Source organism: Abrus precatorius, unplaced genomic scaffold (assembly GCF_003935025.1).
Source record: "Abrus precatorius isolate BTA unplaced genomic scaffold, Abrus_2018 Scaffold5, whole genome shotgun sequence".
Classification (NCBI taxonomy): Eukaryota; Viridiplantae; Streptophyta; class Magnoliopsida; order Fabales; family Fabaceae; genus Abrus; species Abrus precatorius.
The window spans coordinates 4115357-4138122 of NW_020874395.1; the positions used below are offsets into that span (position 1 = coordinate 4115357).

General features: G+C 30.5%; 2 protein-coding genes across 2 annotated transcripts; one reads left to right on the top strand and one right to left on the bottom strand.

Annotated features, from left to right (window-relative positions):
- The first annotated feature begins 1874 nt into the window (after positions 1 to 1874).
- On the top strand, positions 1875 to 4453 carry LOC113867817 (probable transmembrane ascorbate ferrireductase 2). The gene is made up of 4 exons (XM_027503305.1): positions 1875 to 2153; positions 2412 to 2460; positions 3465 to 3664; positions 4028 to 4453. The coding sequence occupies exons 1-4, from the start codon at positions 2007 to 2009 to the stop codon at positions 4328 to 4330; spliced, it is 699 nt and encodes a 232-aa protein (XP_027359106.1). The 5' UTR covers positions 1875 to 2006; the 3' UTR covers positions 4331 to 4453.
- A 1390-nt stretch (positions 4454 to 5843) lies between these two features.
- On the bottom strand, positions 5844 to 10715 carry LOC113867251 (translation initiation factor eIF-2B subunit delta). Its single transcript, XM_027502437.1, has 7 exons — positions 10027 to 10715; positions 9175 to 9321; positions 8527 to 8876; positions 7087 to 7831; positions 6880 to 6976; positions 6742 to 6796; positions 5844 to 6258 (listed from the first exon to the last, which is right to left on the bottom strand). The coding sequence occupies exons 1-7, from the start codon at positions 10550 to 10552 to the stop codon at positions 6196 to 6198; spliced, it is 1983 nt and encodes a 660-aa protein (XP_027358238.1). The 5' UTR covers positions 10553 to 10715; the 3' UTR covers positions 5844 to 6195.
- Between the last annotated feature and the right edge of the window lie 12051 nt (positions 10716 to 22766).

The following is a 22766-nucleotide window of genomic DNA, read 5'->3' on the forward strand; positions in this document are numbered from 1 at the left end:
TAATCAGTTGGAATCTTTGGTGTAATAGAAACTGTGTGGTTTTTCAAAATTCCCCTTTATCTAATGATGTTTTGTTGAACAAAATAATTCATGATTTTGACTGTTTGTTGTTTTGTGACAAAGGCAACCCGAATCATATTGCTAGTAGCTTGGAGCCTAAAAGTCTTGTTAAGTGGATTCCTCCTTTACTGGACCAATTTAAGTCGAACACTGATGGAGCTGCTTTTCTTTCTTCTGATGGTGCTAGTTGCAAGGGTCTATTGCGTGATCATAAGGGAACTTTCTTGGCTGAATTTTATCCCACCTTGTTCTCCCCTTACAGTAGAATTATGGAGAATTTATTGGGGTCTTGAGATTGTTATCTCTAGGTTTATCAATGTAATATGGGTTGAATGTGATTATAAGGATATCATTTCCTAAGTAGCTAATGTTCAAAGTAGTGCTCATCCGTTATTTTTTACCCTTGATAAAATTAGGTACCTCTTTAGGAGAATTAAGTTTGTTAGGCTAAGCCATATTTTGAAAGAGGCCAACTACTGTCTAATTGACTGGCTAAGTATGGGTTCGAAGTTGGTATGTCTTCTTCTTATTTTTCTAAGACTCCTCCTTCCCTTGATCTACTGTTAATGCTTGATTCTTTCGATGTTTCTTAGCCTAGAGTGTTTACCTAGGCTTGTGTGTTGTTTTGAGCTTTTAGTCCTATTTATTAAAAAAAAAATTATTTGATTTGTAAAATATAAGTGTCACATTTGCTTAAGGTAGTGCATACCATTAAAAATTAACAAAAATAAATAAATTATTTCTTATACTAATCACTCTTTCATAAATTAAAAAAAAAAGTGCTCTAATATTTTTAGTCTAAATTAATATATTTAATTTGAATCTTTAAATTTTTTTAGTTAATTTTAATTTTTATATTTTTTTGGAAATTGTCCCTATAACTACTTACTAATAACATAACATGTATTTTATCAAGTTAATAGTTAATAATTTTTATTTTAAAAATTAAATTCCATATAAAATAAAGAGAAGGTGAGGACCACCTTCACACCCTTTAAATTCATTCCTGATTCTTGAATTCCAGAAGTAAGAAATTAAATATTCAAACTAATTCTTTCTTCTCTATTTTTAAAGCTAACCATACATATTCTTTTTTCATGATATTTTTAGAACCGATAAGTAAGACATTAATGACCCAAAACACAACCAAATTAATTATTTTTTTATTTTTCTTCAATTTAATCATACATAAATAATCAAGATTATTTTTATATTATCTTAGTACGTAAGTAATTTTATTTATTTTAAAAAATTACTTATTTATTTTTACCTTTTTAAATAATTTTTAAGAAGTAAACGTTTTTTTTAATTTAAACTAAACTAAAAGTAATCTTATTATTCATTTTCTTCATAGTCATATGATTAAGATCTCATACTCTATTTTTTAAAGAAAAAATAAACATATATATCATTTTTAATAAGTTCAATTATACATAAAAAAATTAAATATTACTTTCCTTATAATCTTAATCCACATTTTCTAACAAAATATTTCTTAAAAATTATTACATATTTTAAATAAAAATCTTAAAATATTGACAAAGTTAATAAAAGAATTGGTTTATTTTAAAGTTAAAAAAACCAATTTTTTAATAAAAGAATTGGTTTTGTAACTTTGTTTATAAAAAAAATATAAAAAATTAATTCCTTCATTTTTAAATAAAAGATATATACACATTTCAATTGTTAATTATGTTTAATAATTAAAAAATAATTTGATGAAAATGAATTCTAAATGTGAAGTTACTTTCTGGTGTGGGAAGCAACTGAAGTACAAATTTATGTAGCGCAGTATGCAAAGCTGACCCACATTTTCTTTGTCCATAATCTTAATATATGCTCTCAGTTTTCTTCTTTTTGCCTTTGGCTCTCTCGATTCAACATTCAACGCTTTCTTTCTCTCTCTACACACACAATCTCTCTCTCTCTCTCAAGCAAAGGATAGAATGGCGGGTCCGCCGGTGGTGAGGTTTCCGATCTTCACGGCGGTGAGAGGTGTCGGCGTGGCCGTCACTGTTCTTCTGCTGACATGGGCTCTTCATTACAGGGGAGGCCTCGCTCTCGTTTCTGACAACAAAGATCTCATCTTCAATGTAACCCTCTCTTAATTCATTTAATTTTCCTTTTTGGGGTATGGGTATCCCATCTTTTCTCTTTTTTTTTTTGGTACAATTTTATTTTTTTCAAGAGAAACTTAAAAAGGGTATTATAATTTTGAGTGTGTGATTATGAATTTTTTTTTATTTTTAATTTTAGCTCCAAGTTTTTTGCACATTTTGTTTAATGTTTTGAGCAAATGCATTTGGATTGCTTGTGTGGTTTCAAATTAAACCCTTTTTTTTTCCATCTAGGTCCATCCGGTTTTGATGGTGATTGGGCTTGTTCTAATCAATGGTGAAGGTAAATGTTCTTTCTGAATTTTTATTTTTGTGGTAATCTTGCACTGAAGAATGCTAAGATCTCAATAACTATTGCAGCTAGGTGAAAATGTGTGAGGTCAGGAAATTGGAGTAATCATTAGGAGATGATAGATAAAAAATAGTTTTTGAGGGGTTGGACTGATTGGAGTAAAATCTAGTTGGGTGTGTCTCTGTCTTTATATAATTGCAACAAATAATATGAGAAAACTCAGCCTTTGACTTGTACATCGTGCTTCCCTTCATTTTGAAGATGAAGAAGCATTTTACGTGTACCTAGGCTTGTTAATCGTTCTCGTTTGATTGTGAAGTTTCTGGATTATATGAGATTGTTCTAGCTCTTCTAAAGATAACAATACATAGAGTGCAAATAAGATTTATATCTGTTTGTTATCTCCTTTTATGAATCCCGTCCTTTGTGAAATACTACCTAGGAGCCTATTTTTATAGCAAAAATCTGAATAGTAGATCAATATGAAAGTCTGAATAATCTTCACTGTTGTCTTGGGAATATACATTTTAAATTTTGATTACACAAATTACAGCCCTCATGCTAATAAGTTATCCCTATTTTCTGTTCTTATTGGTGTATCTTACATGGCAGCATGAGGGCCGTAATTTGTGTCCATAAAACGCTCCACTTCATCGTGACACCTGGGAAAATGGACAAAATCATTTTTCCTATCATTTGTTTTGATTACTTTTGGTATCTGAAGCCCTAGAACTAGTAGAGCCCTCCTACCCAAAAAGAAACTGCAGAGTTCAAATTAAAATGAAACAAGCTGGTCCTTGTTCTGCTAACTGCTAAGCTAACAAGAGACAGAAGATGGGCTTGCTCATAAAACTTTTTATGAAAATGTAACTTCCCAAGTCAAATGAACTTATTGTCATAGATTTAATAATGTTTCTTCTTTACTATCCCTTGATTGTTGGTAAGGATTGAACATCATGTAACTTCTTTTATGTGTTTCTTATGGCAATGTGAAGGGATGCTTGCATACAAGACAGTGTCTGGAACTAAAAACTTCAAAAAAGCAGTTCATCTCGCGTTACAGTTTGTTGCTCTCTTTTTGAGTTTAATTGGTGTCTGGGCTGCCTGGAAGTTTCACATTGACAAAGGCATTGACAATTTCTACAGCCTGCATTCATGGTTGGGCCTTGCATGCCTTTTCCTATTCTCCATCCAGGTATCTGTATTATTAGGACAAATTACATTCACATCCCTTGAGGTTTAACAAATTTTTACCCAATATTCCTCCCTTTTTGACATTACTTTAAGCTCTCCTAATTCTTATAATTGCATAAGAAATCAAGGATAGTTTGTGTAATCGAGAGGGGTATGTGGTGATATGTTATTTACATACATTAAGGAAAGTTTATATAGGGTAGAAAAAAGGGTATTAGGTGAAATTTTGTTAAATATCAGGGCGTGTGAACGTTATTTACCCTTATTATTATTATTATTATTCTAGTTGCATTTTGTAAGTTGTTCAATTCTACCTCAAAACTTGAATTCCATGTTTCTGATTGCTTGCTATGATTTGTATCAGTGGGGTGCTGGCTTTGCAACATTTTGGTACCCAGGAGGCTCAAGAAATAGTAGAGCTACCCTATTGCCATGGCATGTGTTCTTTGGGATCTATATCTATGCCTTGGCTATAGCCACTACTGCTACTGGTATTTTAGAAAAAGCTACATTCCTTCAGGCCAACCAGATCATCTCACGCTATTCCAATGAAGCTCTGCTGGTCAATTCCTTAGGCATTTTAATAGTCATTTTAGGTGGCTTTGTTATTCTTGGAATTGTTACGCCACCTTATGGTAAAGCTGATGCCATAAGAGGAAACGAGTAACTATATATTGGATCTATAATTCCAAAATTGAGAAACATGAACATTTGTATCTTCTTATACAAGGTCAGATGGATGTATTAACAAACTCATTAAACGTATATACATGTTTAATTTTGTTTCATTTAATATGATCACTTTCCTTATACTAATGAATATCCATGTTTTTCGTGCATATTAATTACCCAAATTTATCTCGAAATTTTGGGCCCTTTTTCTTTTTACACCCACACACCTTTTTTATCTTGAAATTTGATTTTGAAATATTTTTTTGAAAATTAATTTTGAAAGTAAGTTGTAATTATTTTAATTTAACTTTTAAAATGTATTAAACTCAGAAGTTAAATTTTAAAAGTGATTTACAAATTATTTTTAGAATTTAATTTTCAAAAGCACTAAAAAAGGGCATTAAATGTGTAAATAAAAAATTGAGAGTTGCGAAAAAAAAATCTCAATATGGAGTAGAGAGGCCCTTAAGATCCGTCAACTAACCAAAGGAAGGAAATGTCTCTGGGAGGAGCGATCCATTAATGAAGAGTAGTGTCATTGGCATTGTTCATCGCTTAGTGAGCTTTCCAGACCAAAAAATAAATTCACTTAGTTAGCTTCGGAAAATCACTTCCCATTCTCTGTTTTTTCTGTGAAGATTGCAGAGGGATAGTTAATCAGAAATTCCAACCAGTTAACTATGACGTGTAATATTCATTTCACAATAGCATAATTTAGGTAAACAACCTGTCACATCATTACAACCGATGTTTGTTTTGAACACAGAATAATATTTGTTCGTAGAAACAGTATGAAAGTACAAAAAAAGAATCCGCATGATATGCAGTTTAAAATAGAACTGCATGTGGTGTCATCTATTCGTTGTCGCTCATTTAACTCCATTTTTTCAAGATTTTATAAAGAAAACAACACTTGCAAAGTTTGAGGTCCTCTACATTTATTTTTAAATTGCATGAGATCGGGATTCATGATGAACAGTTGATGTAACTAATTAAGAATCACATTTTTCTGAATTAGACATCTTTCGTTGTTGCTTTTACATTTTCATTGACATTTTTTACTGACACAAGCTAGATGAAATAACAAGGTAATGGTGAAAGTATTTGAATAGATTTATAACACAGTCAAGCAAGATTTAGAGGTTAAACTACAGCATATAACAAAACTTCATAAATATTTTTTTTAATTTAACATTCTTTCTGTTTGATACTTTTCATTCTTTTATAACACTTATCAGTAAATTCAATAACACCTTTCATAAGCTTGCATCTGATGAGATTCAATTAATGTCCGCGGTATCTGTTTACTTCACCCAGGAGTAAGAAACAAATTATGAGTTGAAATTATACCTTGCCAGCTTGATACTCAGCAAACAAAAGGGTTAATGGCAACAAAGTATCTAATAATACCGTGGCCTATGTTTTCAAGCAACCATTTTCTATATTTCCGACAATTAGAGCAACCACACTGAAAACACATTTTCAGGGACAACTTCAATTCATGATGATGGTTGTCATAAGTATCCAAAGAAGGGGCTAAACACAACTAAAACTTGCTAAACCAAAATTGTGACCTCATAATCATCCAAAAGGTAAAGAACAATAGAACAAAAAAACACTGTTACAGAAGAGAATGCATGGCTAAATCTGCCTGGAGAGGCGAAATTTTGCACTCTTCGCTAGGACAGGTGAATACAGAAATGTCCAAAATTTCAGAACAAAAAAGGCCCATTACATTATTCCGAGGTGGGAAAATAATACAGAAACATTCATCACAACCATCTTAAATTTATTGTTACCAGGGTGCTAAATAGGGATTTTGCACGCCAACAAAACTGAGATGGTTAAAATTAACAAAACTTATATCCAGATTTGTTCTCTCCCATATTCTCTTACAATTACAGGCACACTTGTGGGGGGCACCTGCCAAAGTAGAAATGTCATCCAAAATATATTCATAAGCAATCATGATCTACAAAGTGAAAAACGTGAAAGGATAAAGCCCTGATTTTTTTTTTTAAAGCATGCATTATATCACTGGGACGAGGGGCTTGGTCGATGGATGTTATAAGCATGAAACTAGTTTAGAAAGGGATAGTTTATATACCTCTTCTCTTCTAATGTCCCCCTCACTTCTTTTCAATAGTTTATTCTTGCTTAAATATTTACAGTAAGGGAAATTATAAAAAAAATGCTTTGTATTTTATATTATTCTTTTAGGTTCATAGCGTAGTGTAAACTGGTATTTCGATCGTCACTTAGAATCATTACCAACCAACATTGAAACAGAAGTTCTGCACTCGATAAGTTAGATGCGATGCAAACTATAAGGTGCCAGGATCAAATGCATTTTAGGATGTTTTAGCAGCAGGTATAAAAGTCCCTTTTAAGAATTGCAGCACTTACCATTCCATAATCTGTGACTATCATTGAAACATAATCTGAAGGGGTTGCATCATAACTGCCATCAATTTAGAGACAACTGCAAGGTTAGAGTGATGATATGACAATTTGGTGTGGTATTTTATCTATATAACTGCTTACATCAGATTCAAAAGTTGCAGATTTTCCATATTGGCCCAACCATCCAAGTGGCTGACATCCTTTCGACCCAGAACATTTGAAATGACATCTGGATCACCTGTGACAACACCGAAGAAACATCGAGCTTCTTATACAAATGCAAGGCAAGAAACCAATGGTAAACTGTAAATAGAATCCTCATCATCTATAACCATTAAATATACATACCAAGTTCATTAGAGCATATTGAATCCAGCTGTACCCTTTCATGAAATTTATAGGCCTCACAACATACTATGACAGGTACACGGAATGCATGAGCAACCATTGCAACACATGCAGTTCCAACTCTTGAATATACTGTTCCATTAGATAACACTGATGAAGCACCCAGAAAAACACGAGTAACTTCATGCATAATGTAGGAAACAGCATTTATATGCGTGTATGTACAGCTTAGACCTTTCTCCACAAGCCTGCGAAGTAAAAGTTGCCCTCTAAGCTTTGGACGAGAGTCAACAACCACAACACGAAACTGTTTTCCTAACTCATGTGCATGCAACAGTATCATTTCAACTGCCGATGACGACCCATAAGTTAGAAGAACATCACCATCTCTTATTTTAGTGACAGCATGTTTCACTATCACCTTGTTGGCAAGTATAATCTTTTCACTTACAAAACGCTCAATATCTGACTGGAGAGATGCTTTTGCTTCTGACTCAGACAGGGTCAATGGTAGCTTGGCTATTCGACTTTTGAGAAACCTAATTGCATTTCCCATGCTGATTGACAGAGGTCGACATTCAATAAGAAATGATACATAACTACTAATTTTTGCTGTTAAGTCTCTCACAAGAGTCTTCTCAAGTGGAACCTTGTAGTCTTTGATGGCCTCTTGAAATGCTTGAAGCATTGCAATACAACGAGCATTACCACCAGATATATCTCCAGATAGATACTGCAAACCCACCTGGAAAACACAATGGTGATAATGAGAAAAGATGTATTACAAAGGTTGAGTTCACAAAACATATTGAACAGGGTTCTGGACAGTAAAACATCACAAGTTCTAATCATGATTTGGCTCATGAAGTATCTCCGTGCAAATACAGACAGTATAATAGGCAACACAATGTAATGCATTATACCAGCCAATAAAATTGATAATTGCATCATGCAATTTTCAAATATTCTTTTTACTTTACAAATTTAGAAAATTGGAGCTATATAAACTATACTATTGCACAAATCAAGCAGTACTTGGTCTTTCTTTTAATTCCCCCTCCATTTGTTGTTACTGAAACCAAAGGAATGAAGGTAGCACAGCATAGTGCATACTATCTGAAATATAACCCATGAGGTCAAGACTGTGCCTCCTTCATTGAGTAAAGGAATTAGTTTTAATAAACTATCAATGAACCATCTGATCTCACCTATTGAAAAAACTGTTCAGTTCAGAGTTATTACTGCAAGTGAAATATGTTGCTGCATATGGTTTTTGCAAAGGGCTCACAGTGCTGTTGTGCATTGTAATGCTCAGGGCAAAACATATTACATTTAAATATATTACTATAACCCAAAATTAACTGTAGCATACAAATCAAAGTATCAAACAACAAAAATTCGGATTTTTAACAAGAAGAAATAGCATAAAAACATAGATACCTTATAAACAGCAGGATGCACGGGAGAAAGATGGAAAAACTTTGCCTCAAGTTCTGGAAGCTGACTCCCATGTTCATATTGTGGTAAATGCCTGAACAACTCAACTCTGTTCCTAGCTTCAGTTTGTTTAACCACAGCACGACGTTTAGCTTTCTCCACTCGGCTCCTGTCATCATACTGCATGCGTGGTTGGGGAGCATCTTTCTTTCTATCCTTTTCTGGTGGACAATCACCCCCCTTCTTCTCAGAGGCTGCAACCACTGAATTATCAACTTTCTGGGCAGGCTTTGCAGCTTTAGCTGATTTTGCGGTTGTTGAAGTTGGAGTTCCAGATGCCTTATTTCCTTCAGCTGGTGACAGATTTTTATTAAAAGCTATAGCATTATCCAAATGATTTGTGCAGAAAAGGGATCCATGAAAGAACATTACAAAATCCCACTTTTAGGCATGTTAGGATCACTAGAAAACACAGTATTATAGTTGATGAACACTTAACTGTAGTTCTGATGAAGAATTAGGCATAAATAGCATCAGGGAAAAAGATGAGCACATAATCACAGATAATATGTCCATGGTAAAAGCACTTTCAGTCAGAATATGTCTGATAGCTTAAATGAGGAATCAGTGGACATACTAACAATTACACACCTTTTGCAGCAGCCTTTGCAGCTCGTTGAGCTTCTTGAAGAGCACGTCTTTCAGCTTTTGAGGTTTTTGGTTTCTGCTGTTTTGAACTAGTAGGTTGGTCTTTCATTTCCACTGCTGACCCTCCTCCTTTGTTTACCTTTTCTTTTTCTAATGGGGATTACAGAAGAAGATGAAGAAAAGTGTACCAAAATCAAGCCAAAAAGAAAACAAACTCAGACCATAAATGGCAACAAATAATTTAAAGTTTAAACTGTTCTCTTTAGAGAGACATCCACATGTACATTGGTAAGAAGCAAGTCAGGCCAATTCAAAACTTTTAATCATTAGTTCGAAGTTTCCAACATGTGGCAAAACGACAAAAGATATATTCCATTTAAAGTTATAAAAAGAAACCTCTTGCTCCATTTCCAGTAAACATCAGTTTAGGTATATATTGGAAGGATTCAAACAAGATCCTTCCTTTTAAGCATGTAATGTAACAGTCAAATTCACAAACTCAATAGACATTACTTCTTTCCCTTCATGAAACTAATTAAATTACTTCTGACGAACCTGACCCTATACACACTCTAAATCCAAACGTATATTAATGATGGTTCTCACTTTCTATCTCTAATTCATACTACATAATAGTCCATGCTTCTTACATAGTTTCTCATGTAATGAATCAAAAGCTCAATTGAATCTCTAAAATCCAACTTTCTACTTTCACAATTCACATTAAACTCCATAAAATTCAAATTCAATACATATTCTCCACTCTTTCTCATCCAAAACCAGTTCAAATTCAAACTTAGCCGTAGAGTGTCAAACCAAATCAAAATCAACAAAGATAACAACTAAGAAGCTAACCGGGAATCCCAAGCGAATCATTCACCACAGAAACAGTGGTCAATTTGCTCGCCGGAACGACACTCGCTTTCATCGCCGTCAAGTCGAATCCTCCGCGAGGAAACGACGACGCAGCCACCTTTCCGGCATTGTTCCCCTTGCCGCCGTTGAAGAAGCCTCCATCGGCGGCACCGGCGATCCTGCTGGAGTACGAGGACGACGGCGCCGGCGACAGAGGAGCAGGGAAGAAATCGGAAGCATCGTAGGAGCTTCCGGCGGCGGCGATGGACTCGGCGCGAAGAGGAGAAGCGGCAGGACGAGCGTGAAGGAGGAGATTATCGGAGAGGTGGCGCGGCGGCGGGATCATGACCGGCGAGAGAGAGTTGCCGGAGGGAGAGATATCGGAGATTGGAGCAGCAGAGTGAGTCGGGTCGGGTGGACCCGACTGAGATCGTTCTGGTGGAGCTCCGGGAGCGAAGAACCCGACTTGTCGGAACTTGGGAACGGGGTCGATCACGGCGCGTGGAGCTCGGCGAGGAGGATCCATGGAATGGAAGAGCACAAAGTTTCAGCTTAGGGTTTTGTGACTTTGTGAGTGTGTTTGGATGGTAGGAAAAATTTGAAGGGTTTTTCTTCGGAAAAATTGAGGGTTTGGAATCAGATGGAGAGAGAGAGAGGGAATGAGCTTGCAAGAGTGAAAGCAGAGCTTTGCCCTTCGCAGCCAAAATATTCATTTTATATGAATATTTAGATTTTTACTTTAAATAAATTTTTGTATTGTTTTTATGATATACCTCTATCTCCCATTAATAATCACTATTTATTATTTATTTGAATTTGCGGATAGTAATTTATTTATTTAAATTTTGACAAATAATATCATTGGAATGCATATCATGATTTGATATAAAATAGGGCTGATTTTTTTATAAGTTTGGAAAAAAAAAAAAAGCTTTTTGTAACATTTTAAAGAATATTTTTTTCTAATTTTGGAAAACACTAAAAGCATTTTATTAAAAATAAATAAATCATACAATTTAAACATGATTTTAACTAAAATATTTTCATGCTTTTATTATTAAGATGAAATGTATACATTAAATTATTTGGATTACACACTATTAAATAGAATTTTTCTAAAATTTAGTCTGATAATAAAGAATATGTTAAAAAAATATTTTATTAGTATTAAAGAAATAACGACGTATTCGTTACGGAAAATATTTTGATGCATGTCAACGCACATTTTGCACAAGTTATAGAATTTAGGTGAGATTTGCTAACAAATCTTAATAACTTTGCATCCATAATTATTTTTACAGCATGTTAACATAATTCAGTTTTTTTACAATCTTTTCATTTTAGTTTTGAAATTATATTATTTTAAATAAATAATGTATTTATTCAGAAAAATAAACACTGATTTTTTTTAAAGCTTATTGTTTTAAATAAATAAATATATTAAAATTTCATAAGCTTATAATTATAATTTCTGAAACTTTAATTTCAGAAAATACAAAATTAAATATTCTGAAAATTTTAAATTTTGTTAACATCCCTTTAACATGGAAAAAAAAGTACATCAGATATTTAAAGTAAAAAAAAAATTAAACTTAACAAATAAATAATTTTATCACTAACATATAAACAATTCCAGCAGTGTTGACAATTGAGAAACATAATTGCCTATATTAAATTATGAAGATGGTCATTGTTATATTAATTTAAAAATATTTATTATTAATAATAAAGGTATTTATCAAACAAAAATTTTATAAAAAAAGAGTAAATGAGCAAACAGTCAACAAAGCAACCCCTTTGTTTTTTGGTAAAATTTTAAAAACTAGTCTCAATGCAGCGAAGTAAAATAAGACGTAAAATGAAGAAAAACAAACCATCTTCAATTTATGTATGGGATCAAAACCATCCTGCCTCTTGTGGGCCTTAGCCTGACGCTGGCAAATTTGTTAAAAAGATTGGGCCAATACTTTTATCAAAAAAAGCCTTTTTAGTTAATTTGGTTTTATATGGACAAAAACAAAGGATAATTAGGTTTCATGTGATATTTGTCATTTATTTATTTATTTATTTATTATTATTATTTTTTTTTTTAGATGACACTATGACCCATGGCTGCCTTGATCTTCAATTATTTGGTACTTAGAAGCATGTTAAATTTGATTTTCTCCAAATTTCTGACTATATTGATTCTATTAGTGATTCTCTCTTCTAGTTTCCAAATTTTTAACAATAAGAATGTTTGATTTTAATAGGTTTGTTTAGTGTATAAAAGACAAAATTTGCTATCGAGCATGAACACGACATAAATTAAGCATGCCTCAATATAATATGAAATACATTTAAATGTATAAAAATACACGGTTGAATCATTAAATTAGGAATAAAATTAATATATTTTTTAATAATCTTTAACTAATAATAAATTAGTGTATTTAAAAGAGTGTGTTAAAGAGACAAGAAATGTTGCTTTAAAAAATATCCTTTAAGTAGATTTGAAGAAATTATTTATACTCTAGGGCTACTCCTCTACCATATTGGAGTGTTTGGTGATTGTAGATTCATCGGCATTGACATAATATACAACTTCAACCTCTAAGTAGTTTAGAACTTCCAATTTCTTTAAAACTTCAGCATCTTTCACTTATGTTATATATTAGCCCAGCAACTAGAAAACTGAATAACGCAAAACTTTTTTGAGTTCAGTTAAGTTAAGTTCAGATAAGTGTAAAAGTGTGTAAAATATTTAAAAGTTAAGATATTTAAAAGTTGAAATTTGGGAATGACACGTTCTTTTGTTCTTAAATGCATCCATTGTATATTATGTCATTTGTGTATGCCAGACCATTAAAATTTGTAGGGTTTCTTTGTCCTTTTTAAAATTACCAGACTTTGTGGTTGTTCTTGCCAAAGTTTTATTTCTTATAATTTTGCAAATTCAGTGATCAATGGGATATATAAAGTAAGTGTGAATGACCACTTTAGGAATAGGGGGTACTTTCTTTTTTTTGTTAATAATATCTGTAGACATTTTCTTAAAACTAGCAAGTATGGAAATAAGGAATAGAAAAGGTCATATTGAAGAAAAATGCTATAAGTTGATGTGTCAATTACAAATATGAAAATAATTGATGAGATACTTCAATGGTAACGTACGTAATCAGAATACATGAATTATTAATAAACTGTGAAATTAGCTCGTGGGGAAATCTATATGATTAAAATATAAAATAGATGATATCAAATAAAATTATTTTTATTTCTTCTTGATTTAATTTTTCATACTAGCTAACTATTTAAAGTTTTATATATAAAAAATCTTTAAAAATACTCAAAGCATTCCAAACATAAAATAAACTCCCCACGTTCTTTAAATCTTGCCAATAACTTTAGGCAATCTTTTCAAAATCATTCATAGCAGTGTATGGCTACTATGTAATTAAACCTTATATAATATATATATATACCCTAAACGTTTGTGTCGCTCTGCTACTTATATCATTGATTGTACATTTTACTTGTTCTAGTTTTTTATTTTTTTTCAAAAAAAAAATTATCATTATTCTTTTTTCCTCCTAAACATAAGAAATAAAATTTAATTTTCATACGTATTAATCGTTTTTTATATTTTATATATCTTAAAATCTATAAAATCAAGGTACTTACCATTATTTATCTAAGTAAATACTTTTTATTTATTTAATACATAAATTATTATGTTAACTATTTAATATTATAAGTATTTCTGAAATGCAATATAAATTTATGATATTCAACTGCTTTTATTTGATTTAATAAAATAATTTTTTTTATAAGAAGAACTAAAAGTAACATTTATTTATGGACAAACAACAAGGCAGTTACTGGTTAATATAACCTTGCTGTTATTTATTTGTTTAAAAATAAAAGAAATTGCATAAATTAAGGAATTCAATCTTTTAATTAAAATTAATTATTAAGCTCTTCCTAATATATCTTGGATTAGTGAATTTCTTGTTAATTCTCAGACAATTCAGATAATATAAATATTTTATGTCAGCAAGAAAATAACAGTAAATATAGTTTAATTCAAAGTAATTGATGTCTTTATAATTCAGAAAAAGATATTTGAAGGTGGGGTTCAATTTTGAATTATGAAAGGAAACTCTAACTTGTTGTATTCTCAGCAGTGGCTGTATTAACCTCTCAGTTTTGATTAAGGGGTTGAATATTGAAATAATGGCATAAGAAACCTGAGTGAGATCATTGTTCATAGTGATTTTTCTTGTGGTAAAGCTCATTTTATCCATCACCGAGAGATTCTGTTCGAGGGGGAAAAGGGTAAAGGTTGCTCTGGTTTATAATTTATTATTAATTCGGTGGTCCAATCGAATCATGGAAATATAAAAAATATTAAATAAATTTTATTAAATTAAAAAAATGCAAGTGCAGTTTATCTTTAAAATATTAACGGAGTTAGGGATTTTCTTTATTGCTTTTTTCCAGATCGAGGATTCTGAATTCTTCATAAAACACAGTGAGGTTGGTCAAACTATGTTAAAGGAGAGTTCCATAATGTCCTATACGCCTAGCTAGGGTTCATTATTATACACTCAAACGTAGTCGTACAATCTTATTCTCGATCAGAAAGTATTAAAATAGTAGTATTAGTTGAATTTATGGAAGAAGGCTAAGTAGGTCAAAATAGTTTCTTCGCAGTCAAAGAACACAGGCTATATCATAGAAGTGATCATTTTCACGTAAGTTTGCCGAATCCAACGTATTTCTTTTCTTTTCTTTTCTTTTTATTCATGGAGAAATTAATGTTTGAAGTCAAAAATACATGATGATATATTCAAGGTGGATCCTCTCCAGTAAGATTTTTTTCGGTTTCTTTCCCATAAAATATTCATCGTTTTTTTTTTAATAACGAATGGCTAAAATTGGTCAATGAAAAGTAATATAATTAATTATGAAAAAGTAAAATAGACCAACTCTCGTATAATCAAAGAAAAGAATGATTTGCTACGTATGTGCACGTCATTAATTAGCTATGTTTGTACAAAATGTCGAGGAACTGAAATTAATGCATGTCAAACAACACACAATACAAAAAAAAAACAAGAGCAAACACTGTGTCAAAATGATTTGATAATCTCAAGAAGAAATTCTAAACAAACAGGTTATCAGCTTAGCACACAAGATAAATAATTGGGTGTTTAAAAGTGATTTTGCAGTGCCAAGTATCAATATCAAAGAAAGTTATATATTTTTTAGTATAGATCACAACTTGTTATTGGAGGAATAATTTTGTTTGAATCACAAGAATATTTACGACATAATATAATTAACTCTTTCTGATAATTGTTTTTATATACAAAACTTAACTTCAAAACCATTTTAACAAGAATTTGATATATATATACTATTTAAACCAACCATTCATTAAAAGAAACTCGTGTTCAGAATGCGTGCCAAACAACTCATTAGAGTGCTAATTGCATAATAATAAGGGCCCACGTACTTAGCTATGGTACGGAGAAATAATAATTACACACTGTAACAATTGCTGAGAAATGAACAGTATAATCTTATTGCGGCTGATGCGGTCTCAATCATAGAGTAATGTGATATATGGTCCACAAATTCAAATCTTCATACCTTATTATATTAAGTTAATATAATGTTGCTAAGTTGTTATAAAGCAAGCCTTGAGATTCTGCATCCGATGCATGGAATTGGTAGTGTGTAAGAGAGACAGGAAACTAGCTGGAGAAAGAGATGTGTCATGAACTAGATTTCACATTCCAATGATGCAGCAATCTATGCTCCGTATTTCAGAAGCCCTTTAGTCTCTGAGACATCATTTAGTAAGATTTCACAATATAATATTGGATTTGCTGCTCATCGAACTTTGCAGCAAAGTAGTATGCATATAAAATGTTTCTTGTACACAAATGTCACAAAGAGCAATTGTGTAAGACTTCAATATTTAAATTATACAAAAAATTGAAAATTTTCAACATCCCACAAAAATTTATTGAAAACCGTATTAATGGAATTTCTCCTCTTACATAAACAGGCTCAAAGTATTTGAAGAAAAGAAACCATGACAAAGATGAGAAGTTTTATTATTAATTAAAATATATATAAAATTAAAGTAATCGTCAAATAAAAATGAATTTGCTACACATGTATCACCTTACATTTTTTTTAATTTACTTAGGTAATATATATATATACAAATAATGTTTAATTAATAATATTTCTCAATCAATACTTACTTTATCATATCTTAATTTTTCGTTTATTTTACCCTATTATATATTTCTTTTCTCTCATCGTATCCTTTACATTTTTCACTTCTCTTTTTAAGATGTGAAAAAAAAAACTTTTCTTAATTTTTATATTTATTTGCTGCTGCATACTGCCCAGAGAGAAAGCCCGAATGGAGAGTGACGTATGATACTGCACATATCTGCATGCCATGCACACACTCATTAACTCTCTCTCTATCCAATAAGCAGCAAATAGTCTTCCGCCATATGACATCAAACACACAGCAGTGAGATTAATTGTTTTTTTGCGGTAGAACCTAAGAAGTAAGAAGTAGCTACCTTACTTTAACCCCCACTTTCTGCAAAAGAACCAAACATGCTCATCATATGTCTCTCTCTCTGTAACATGTTAACGGGTATATATATATATAACCATTGATTTGATCTCACATATTCTATCTTTTAACCAATATATACTATATATATACTCTCTTACTCTCCTAGCTACCTAGCTCACCCTCCGTCTCTCTCTCTCTCATTGTCTCAACTATCAAGGTTATCATAATATCACTTTTCTTCTCTGCTGTTCTTTGATCCAGCAGTTCTTGTTGAGGTTAATTACTGTTTGTAACTCACACATGCACTCACTCTCTCGCTATATATATAAGCTTCTTCTTGCTGTTCAACAAGTTCTTCTTTCAGGTAAATAACTATTTGTATCTTCTCTCTCTTTGTTATTGGTCGGGTCTATTTGTCTTGGGGGTGTTTTCTCTCTGTGTGTTAGATAGTCAACTCGAGCTTCTTCATTTGTTTCATTCATGTGAAGTCTAAATCGTTGAAGACAACATCTCAATATGCCATTTTGTGTAATTTTCCATATAAGGGTGTTGTATATTTTATCTGTTAGTTTCAGGTTACTTTTTCCTTTAGCATTTGTCAACTTCACCTACGTACGTACTTTCTTTGTTTCATGTTAATGAAAGGGCCAAATCGATTGGAGACACCAGATATCACTTTCTTTGTGCATTTGGTCAATGACATATCAGCACATTTGGTGCACCACATATCACTTTCCTAGTTTCATAAAAAGAATCAAATTCCTGAAACTATATAAGACATACAATTGCTCTTTGCATTCTTCTTTTGCCCCCCTTTACTTTTTTTGTGCTTATGGAACATAATTTTCATCACGTGAAAGCATTTGGAACCTGTTCAGCAAGTGAAAGGGGAAAGCCTAATTTGGGAAAAAAAAAAACAAAGAGCATACCGTTAAAGATTACACTTTCAAATATACGTTGATTCGTTCCTAGAATTGAAGGTGGTTGATTGAGTATTATATATATATATATATATATATATATATATATATATATATATATATAGTACTATCTTATCGAAGTGTCTTTTATTATTATTATTATTATTGATATGATTGATTATATTGTCTTATTCTCTACCACTACTTATTTGCAGATCTTTTTTCTTTCGTCACTTATCAGTGTGAAGATATACTCTATTGACTTTTCTAACGATACAACGAAGCAGAGATGGAAGCGAACCATGTAAAAAGGTCACTGCCCCATATAGGTGAGCAATCATTACCATTTATTGTTTTTCTTTCTTTTTTAATAATTTCGTATTGAAATTCCTTACCCAAAAAAATTATGTTTGAAGGGGAAGTTTATGATTTGATTAATTTTTATTAATTGTTTTGCTAATTATAACTAGTTACTCCACAATGGCACATATTTGGTGTGAACTGCTGGTGGGGGGCAACTACCTTTAAGGTATGTCCCATCTCGAAGCATAATTATTCCCTACATTAATGCTTAATTGTATGAGTTTCTTGTTTCATTTCATCATAATTTTGTTTTTATGCATTGTGATAAAGTAGTTTTTGTTATGTTTAAGAGCTAGCAATTATATTTTTTAATATAATCAATTTTTTATCCTCTCATTCTTTTTTTTTTCATATTTTTTACATTATTTCTTCTTTTTTATTCCATATTTTCCTTCCACGTATTTTATACCTCGTTTTAAAAGTGGGAATAGATTATTTCTTTAATTTAAAGTTTCTATTTAATTCTCTTTACTCTAAATTACATGGACACTATTAATCAATTACTGCCATCAAACATTTATTTTTATTATTGAAACAACCTAGATCACATTTAAAGTCTCGAAGATTACGAAGGTAATGAATGAATTTTCGTTACGCATAAAAATTATACATCATTATTGATCACTACGATTTTTATTTTAAAATGTTGATAAAAACGATAAATGGAAATATAAACTGAAGGCGTAAATGTGGTAGACTATTATAGACCAATAAAAGACACGTTCCATGGTCCCTACACCAATTGCAGAAACCACTGTTGCAATTAAAAAAAGCAGACCCCAGGTCTTCACTAATTTAAAAGGCAGATAATAATAATATATTCATTATATTTTTATAACTTCAATATAATAACTGTATATTTTTTACATAAAATTTTTTTATTTATAAATACTTAAATTTAATTCTTAAAACTGAGATTAACAAAACTTTTATTATAATAACTAATACTACTAAATTTTTGTCACAAACAGACACTTTCTTTGTTAAAGAAAATGATGACGTAAAAAAAATTCAGTCAAAAACTTGTGAAAAATATTATTTATAAATTCTAAAATCTATCACATATACAAATGTATTGTATCATATTGCCAGTGTTATTAAGGGTAAGAATTAAACTGAGTTTCTCTAACATTAGACTGTCAAACTTTGAACCTAATTAAGTTATAACTTGATTAATGAGAGACTGCAAATTATATTACTCAGATAATTAAGAAAAATATGCACATATAAATATTAATTACAAGAAGATTGTAAGAATTTAAAATGAAAACTAGAAATAAAAATTCGAATATAAACTCCAAATTATACATTTAATTCAATATGATAGGAGTATTTGAAGCAAGTGAGTGATGGGATGCATAGAGACAACAGAGTGGTCGCTTTGTACGTATCATTATGTTTTTATTATGGACGGTGTGTGATAAGATGATTTTGACGGTCACTATCTTCAGTTGTCATTCATTTATTATGTCGTTATCCGATAGAAAGTTGTTGTATGTGTTATGAGAAAAACATTATTTTTTAAATTAGGGCTTGTTAATCTAAAAGGTTGATACATGAATATAAGGTCAAATTATATTCACATGAGTAGGATATCTACAAGTTCTGCATTTAAATTTCACAATATACAAATTTCTTCAAGCTAATAGCATTAACAGCCATGAATCAGGGGAATGATTAGTTTTCAACCCTTTTAAGTTTAGGAATTTCTCCTCTCTCTTACCCTAGAAAAAAAGAAAAAAAATTATTTTAATGAACAAAAAAATTATTCATACAAATAATATGTATTTCTTTTGTTGTAAAAAATCAAGTTAGATTACCTAATTTATTTCACTAAAAATAATTTATTTGATCTCTGCAGAATAAAATTATTTTCAAAAGTAATTCTTATTGAAAACCACGTTATAAAATAAGGTATGATCTATATATATATATTATACAAGATCCTAACGCATGTTGGGCACTCGCGCCAGAATATAGTCAAACTCTGTTAATAACTTTTATTTTTTAAAAATGTTAATATCAATTTTTTAGTTGATTTTAAACAAATAAATAATATGTTTTATTAAAAAGTATTTGTAATATTAAAATAGACTAAATATTTTTAATACAAATTATAATAAACACATAAGTTTGTTTATTTAATTATAATAAAATACTTAGGCTAACTCAATTCTCTTGTATAATATTAGCCTTTGGTTGAAATGAAAGTAAATGTTGTTAAGATCTTGTGTCGATAATTATGGAATATAATTGAAATAATATTTATAAAACTTAAAAGTTATTTTTAAAATTTAGTTAAATACAATTTATTTTATGTATAATAAATCTATCTTATTCTAATATTAAGCTAGGCACATACAAATATATAGTTTCACAAACTTGGTGCTCTAAGTATCTAAAATCATAGTTAGTACTTTTAAACTATCCTCTTCACGTAAATTAGCCTTTTAAGATTTGAATTAAACGCTGTTCATTTCTAATAAATGAAAAGAAAAGAATTTATGTTTCTTGAAGTAGAGTGCCACCATCACAACTAATATTTTCGACCATTGCTTCATGGAAGCACCTTTTATAACATGTACCGAAAGTTGCTACTTTTCATCCACCTTAGCCATGACCAATCACTCTAGCCACCACCAACTAGCACAGCCATGGCTACTAATTCTCCAATATATTGAGGGAACAAATCCCAAAAATTTCGGAAAATTTTTAAGCTTCAAATTCAAATTTAAGGTGAAAAAGCCTTCCTAGCAACCCAACAAATAATAAAATCAAAGATATAAATTTGCACCAAAAGTCACCGTTCACTATGAGTGCCATAGGGGGTGTCAAACACTGGGGATATATAAATAGAATAGGGGGTGTTAAAACAGTGGATGTTGTGGTTTCTAGCTACAGGAAACTATTTTTATTCCACCATACAATTATACATGTCAATAAAATTTAGATAAATAAAAATGATTTAATGTAGATACAGAATTGTGTTCTATATTAAGTTATTATTAATGTAAGAGTAAATATAACTTATATCAGTATATATAAATATATATATATTTGAATTAATACTTTTTTATTTTTACACTTTTATTTTTATAATTATTAAAAGTAAAACATTAATTCTTATAACAGTTAAATAATTAAAATTGTAATAACTGAAAAACAAGTTAAAATTATATTTTTACTACAAATATAATTTAATTCAAATTTTTTATTTTTAAGATTTTTGCTGTTTATTGATTATTATATGCTATTTGAGTTAAAATGTAGTTAATATATATATATATATATATATATATATATATATATATATTATACTATAAGAGATTTTTATATAAAAAAATCACAAAAAATTTGTTTAAAATTTATGAAATAAAAAGAAATAATAATTTTTAAGTTTTTTTTATATATAATCACAAAAATAATTCCAACCCAATACACACATTAGATTAAAATGGTAAAGTAATATGTAAACAGTGACAAAGGTCTATGGATTTAATGTTTGAGGTTGAGTTATATATATATGGGAAGTTATGTCATAAATTGGTAAAATATTAAACATATAAACATAAAGAATGGGAGTAAATGAAAAAGGAGTGATTGATGTGGGTAAAATAGGAGAGTAGTATGGAAAACTAGATAGAACTTAACCTCTGACATTACCACAAAGCAGTGGAAACCAAAAGGGTATTAATAGTGTGGAGTGAAGGAGCTTGCTTCCAACTAAGCTAGCATGTTTTCAAAGTATAGGAGCATTTTTCTCCTTTAATTAGCTTTTGTGGAAACTTTTTCTTTTTATCTTCATTAAAAGCTCCTTTCAATTAGTTCTCCTTTAAAATTGTATCTCTGTCTAGACTTTTTCTTTCTAGAATTTTTTGACAAATAATGAAACCCATATATGCTGTACAAATTCTCCTTCTATGAGGATCACTGCTGGACTCTACTGTTTCTAAGACTGCCACCACCCCAATAGATCGATCATTGCTACCATTCAACCACTTGGGTTATAGCCAACCTTTCTATCAACTCAAATGGCACCATTTTTCTCCCACCATAGAGAAATAATCGAAGTAATTTTTTAAAGCTTCAATACCAAATCTGGTGCAAAATCCTTCTTATCAAGTCAACTATTTGAACAAAGAATTGAACACACACATATATATACCAGTAGGTTTTTGCGTATGCCGTATATTATAAGATCTAATCAACTTTTTCATATCATAAAGTCTTATCATGTATTTTCAGATACACCAAAATCCTATATTTGCTTCTTACATGTGTTTCGTACACTACTAAAACATGATATTACAATCACTTTTCAACAACTATAGCTACGACTAACCTCTAGGAACTCCAGTAACCACCACTGCCGTAGCCATTGCCATTTTGTGGTATATTCTAAGAAGAAATTTCAAAATTCGCAGCAAATTACGAAACACCAAAATCAAATCTAGAATTAGAGAAAGCTTTCTAGCAACTCAATTATTTGACAAGGAACAAAACCAAAGATCGACAAGGAGGGGTTTCAAACAAACTTGTTCTGAAAGAAGAAACAAATTAAAATAATTTTCATCTAGGTTACAATTTGGAATAAGATCCTTTCATTTTCTATTTTAAAATGATGTGTCATATTATTAAATCTCAATTATTTAATTCAATTAAAAACTAAATAATGGTTGAGAATAAAAAGAGATAATGTTCTAACTGTCTTCTTTTTTTTCATTCTCTAAAAATTCATTACTCTAAAATATTAATAGATCACTTTTTAATGTTATTTTAAATTATAAAAAATATTTCGACCCATTTTTTTAGTGACTTTAGACAGTTTTCTTTTAACAAATTTTACATCAAATCAATGATAAAAT

Bases quoted from the DNA above. Each gene is read 5' to 3' on its own strand.
- LOC113867817 (XM_027503305.1), top strand. From the start codon at position 2,007: ATGGCGGGTCCGCCGGTGGTGAGGTTTCCGATCTTCACGGCGGTGAGA. The intron at 2,154-2,411 runs GTAACCCTCTCT...TTTTCCATCTAG, and splicing joins ACAAAGATCTCATCTTCAAT to GTCCATCCGGTTTTGATGGT. The intron at 3,665-4,027 runs GTATCTGTATTA...GATTTGTATCAG, and splicing joins TTTTCCTATTCTCCATCCAG to TGGGGTGCTGGCTTTGCAAC.
- LOC113867251 (XM_027502437.1), bottom strand. From the start codon at position 10,552: ATGGATCCTCCTCGCCGAGCTCCACGCGCCGTGATCGACCCCGTTCCC. The intron at 6,977-7,086 runs GTATGTATATTT...GTGTTGTCACAG, and splicing joins AATATGCTCTAATGAACTTG to GTGATCCAGATGTCATTTCA. The intron at 6,797-6,879 runs GTAAGCAGTTAT...AATTGATGGCAG, and splicing joins CTGCAACTTTTGAATCTGAT to TTATGATGCAACCCCTTCAG.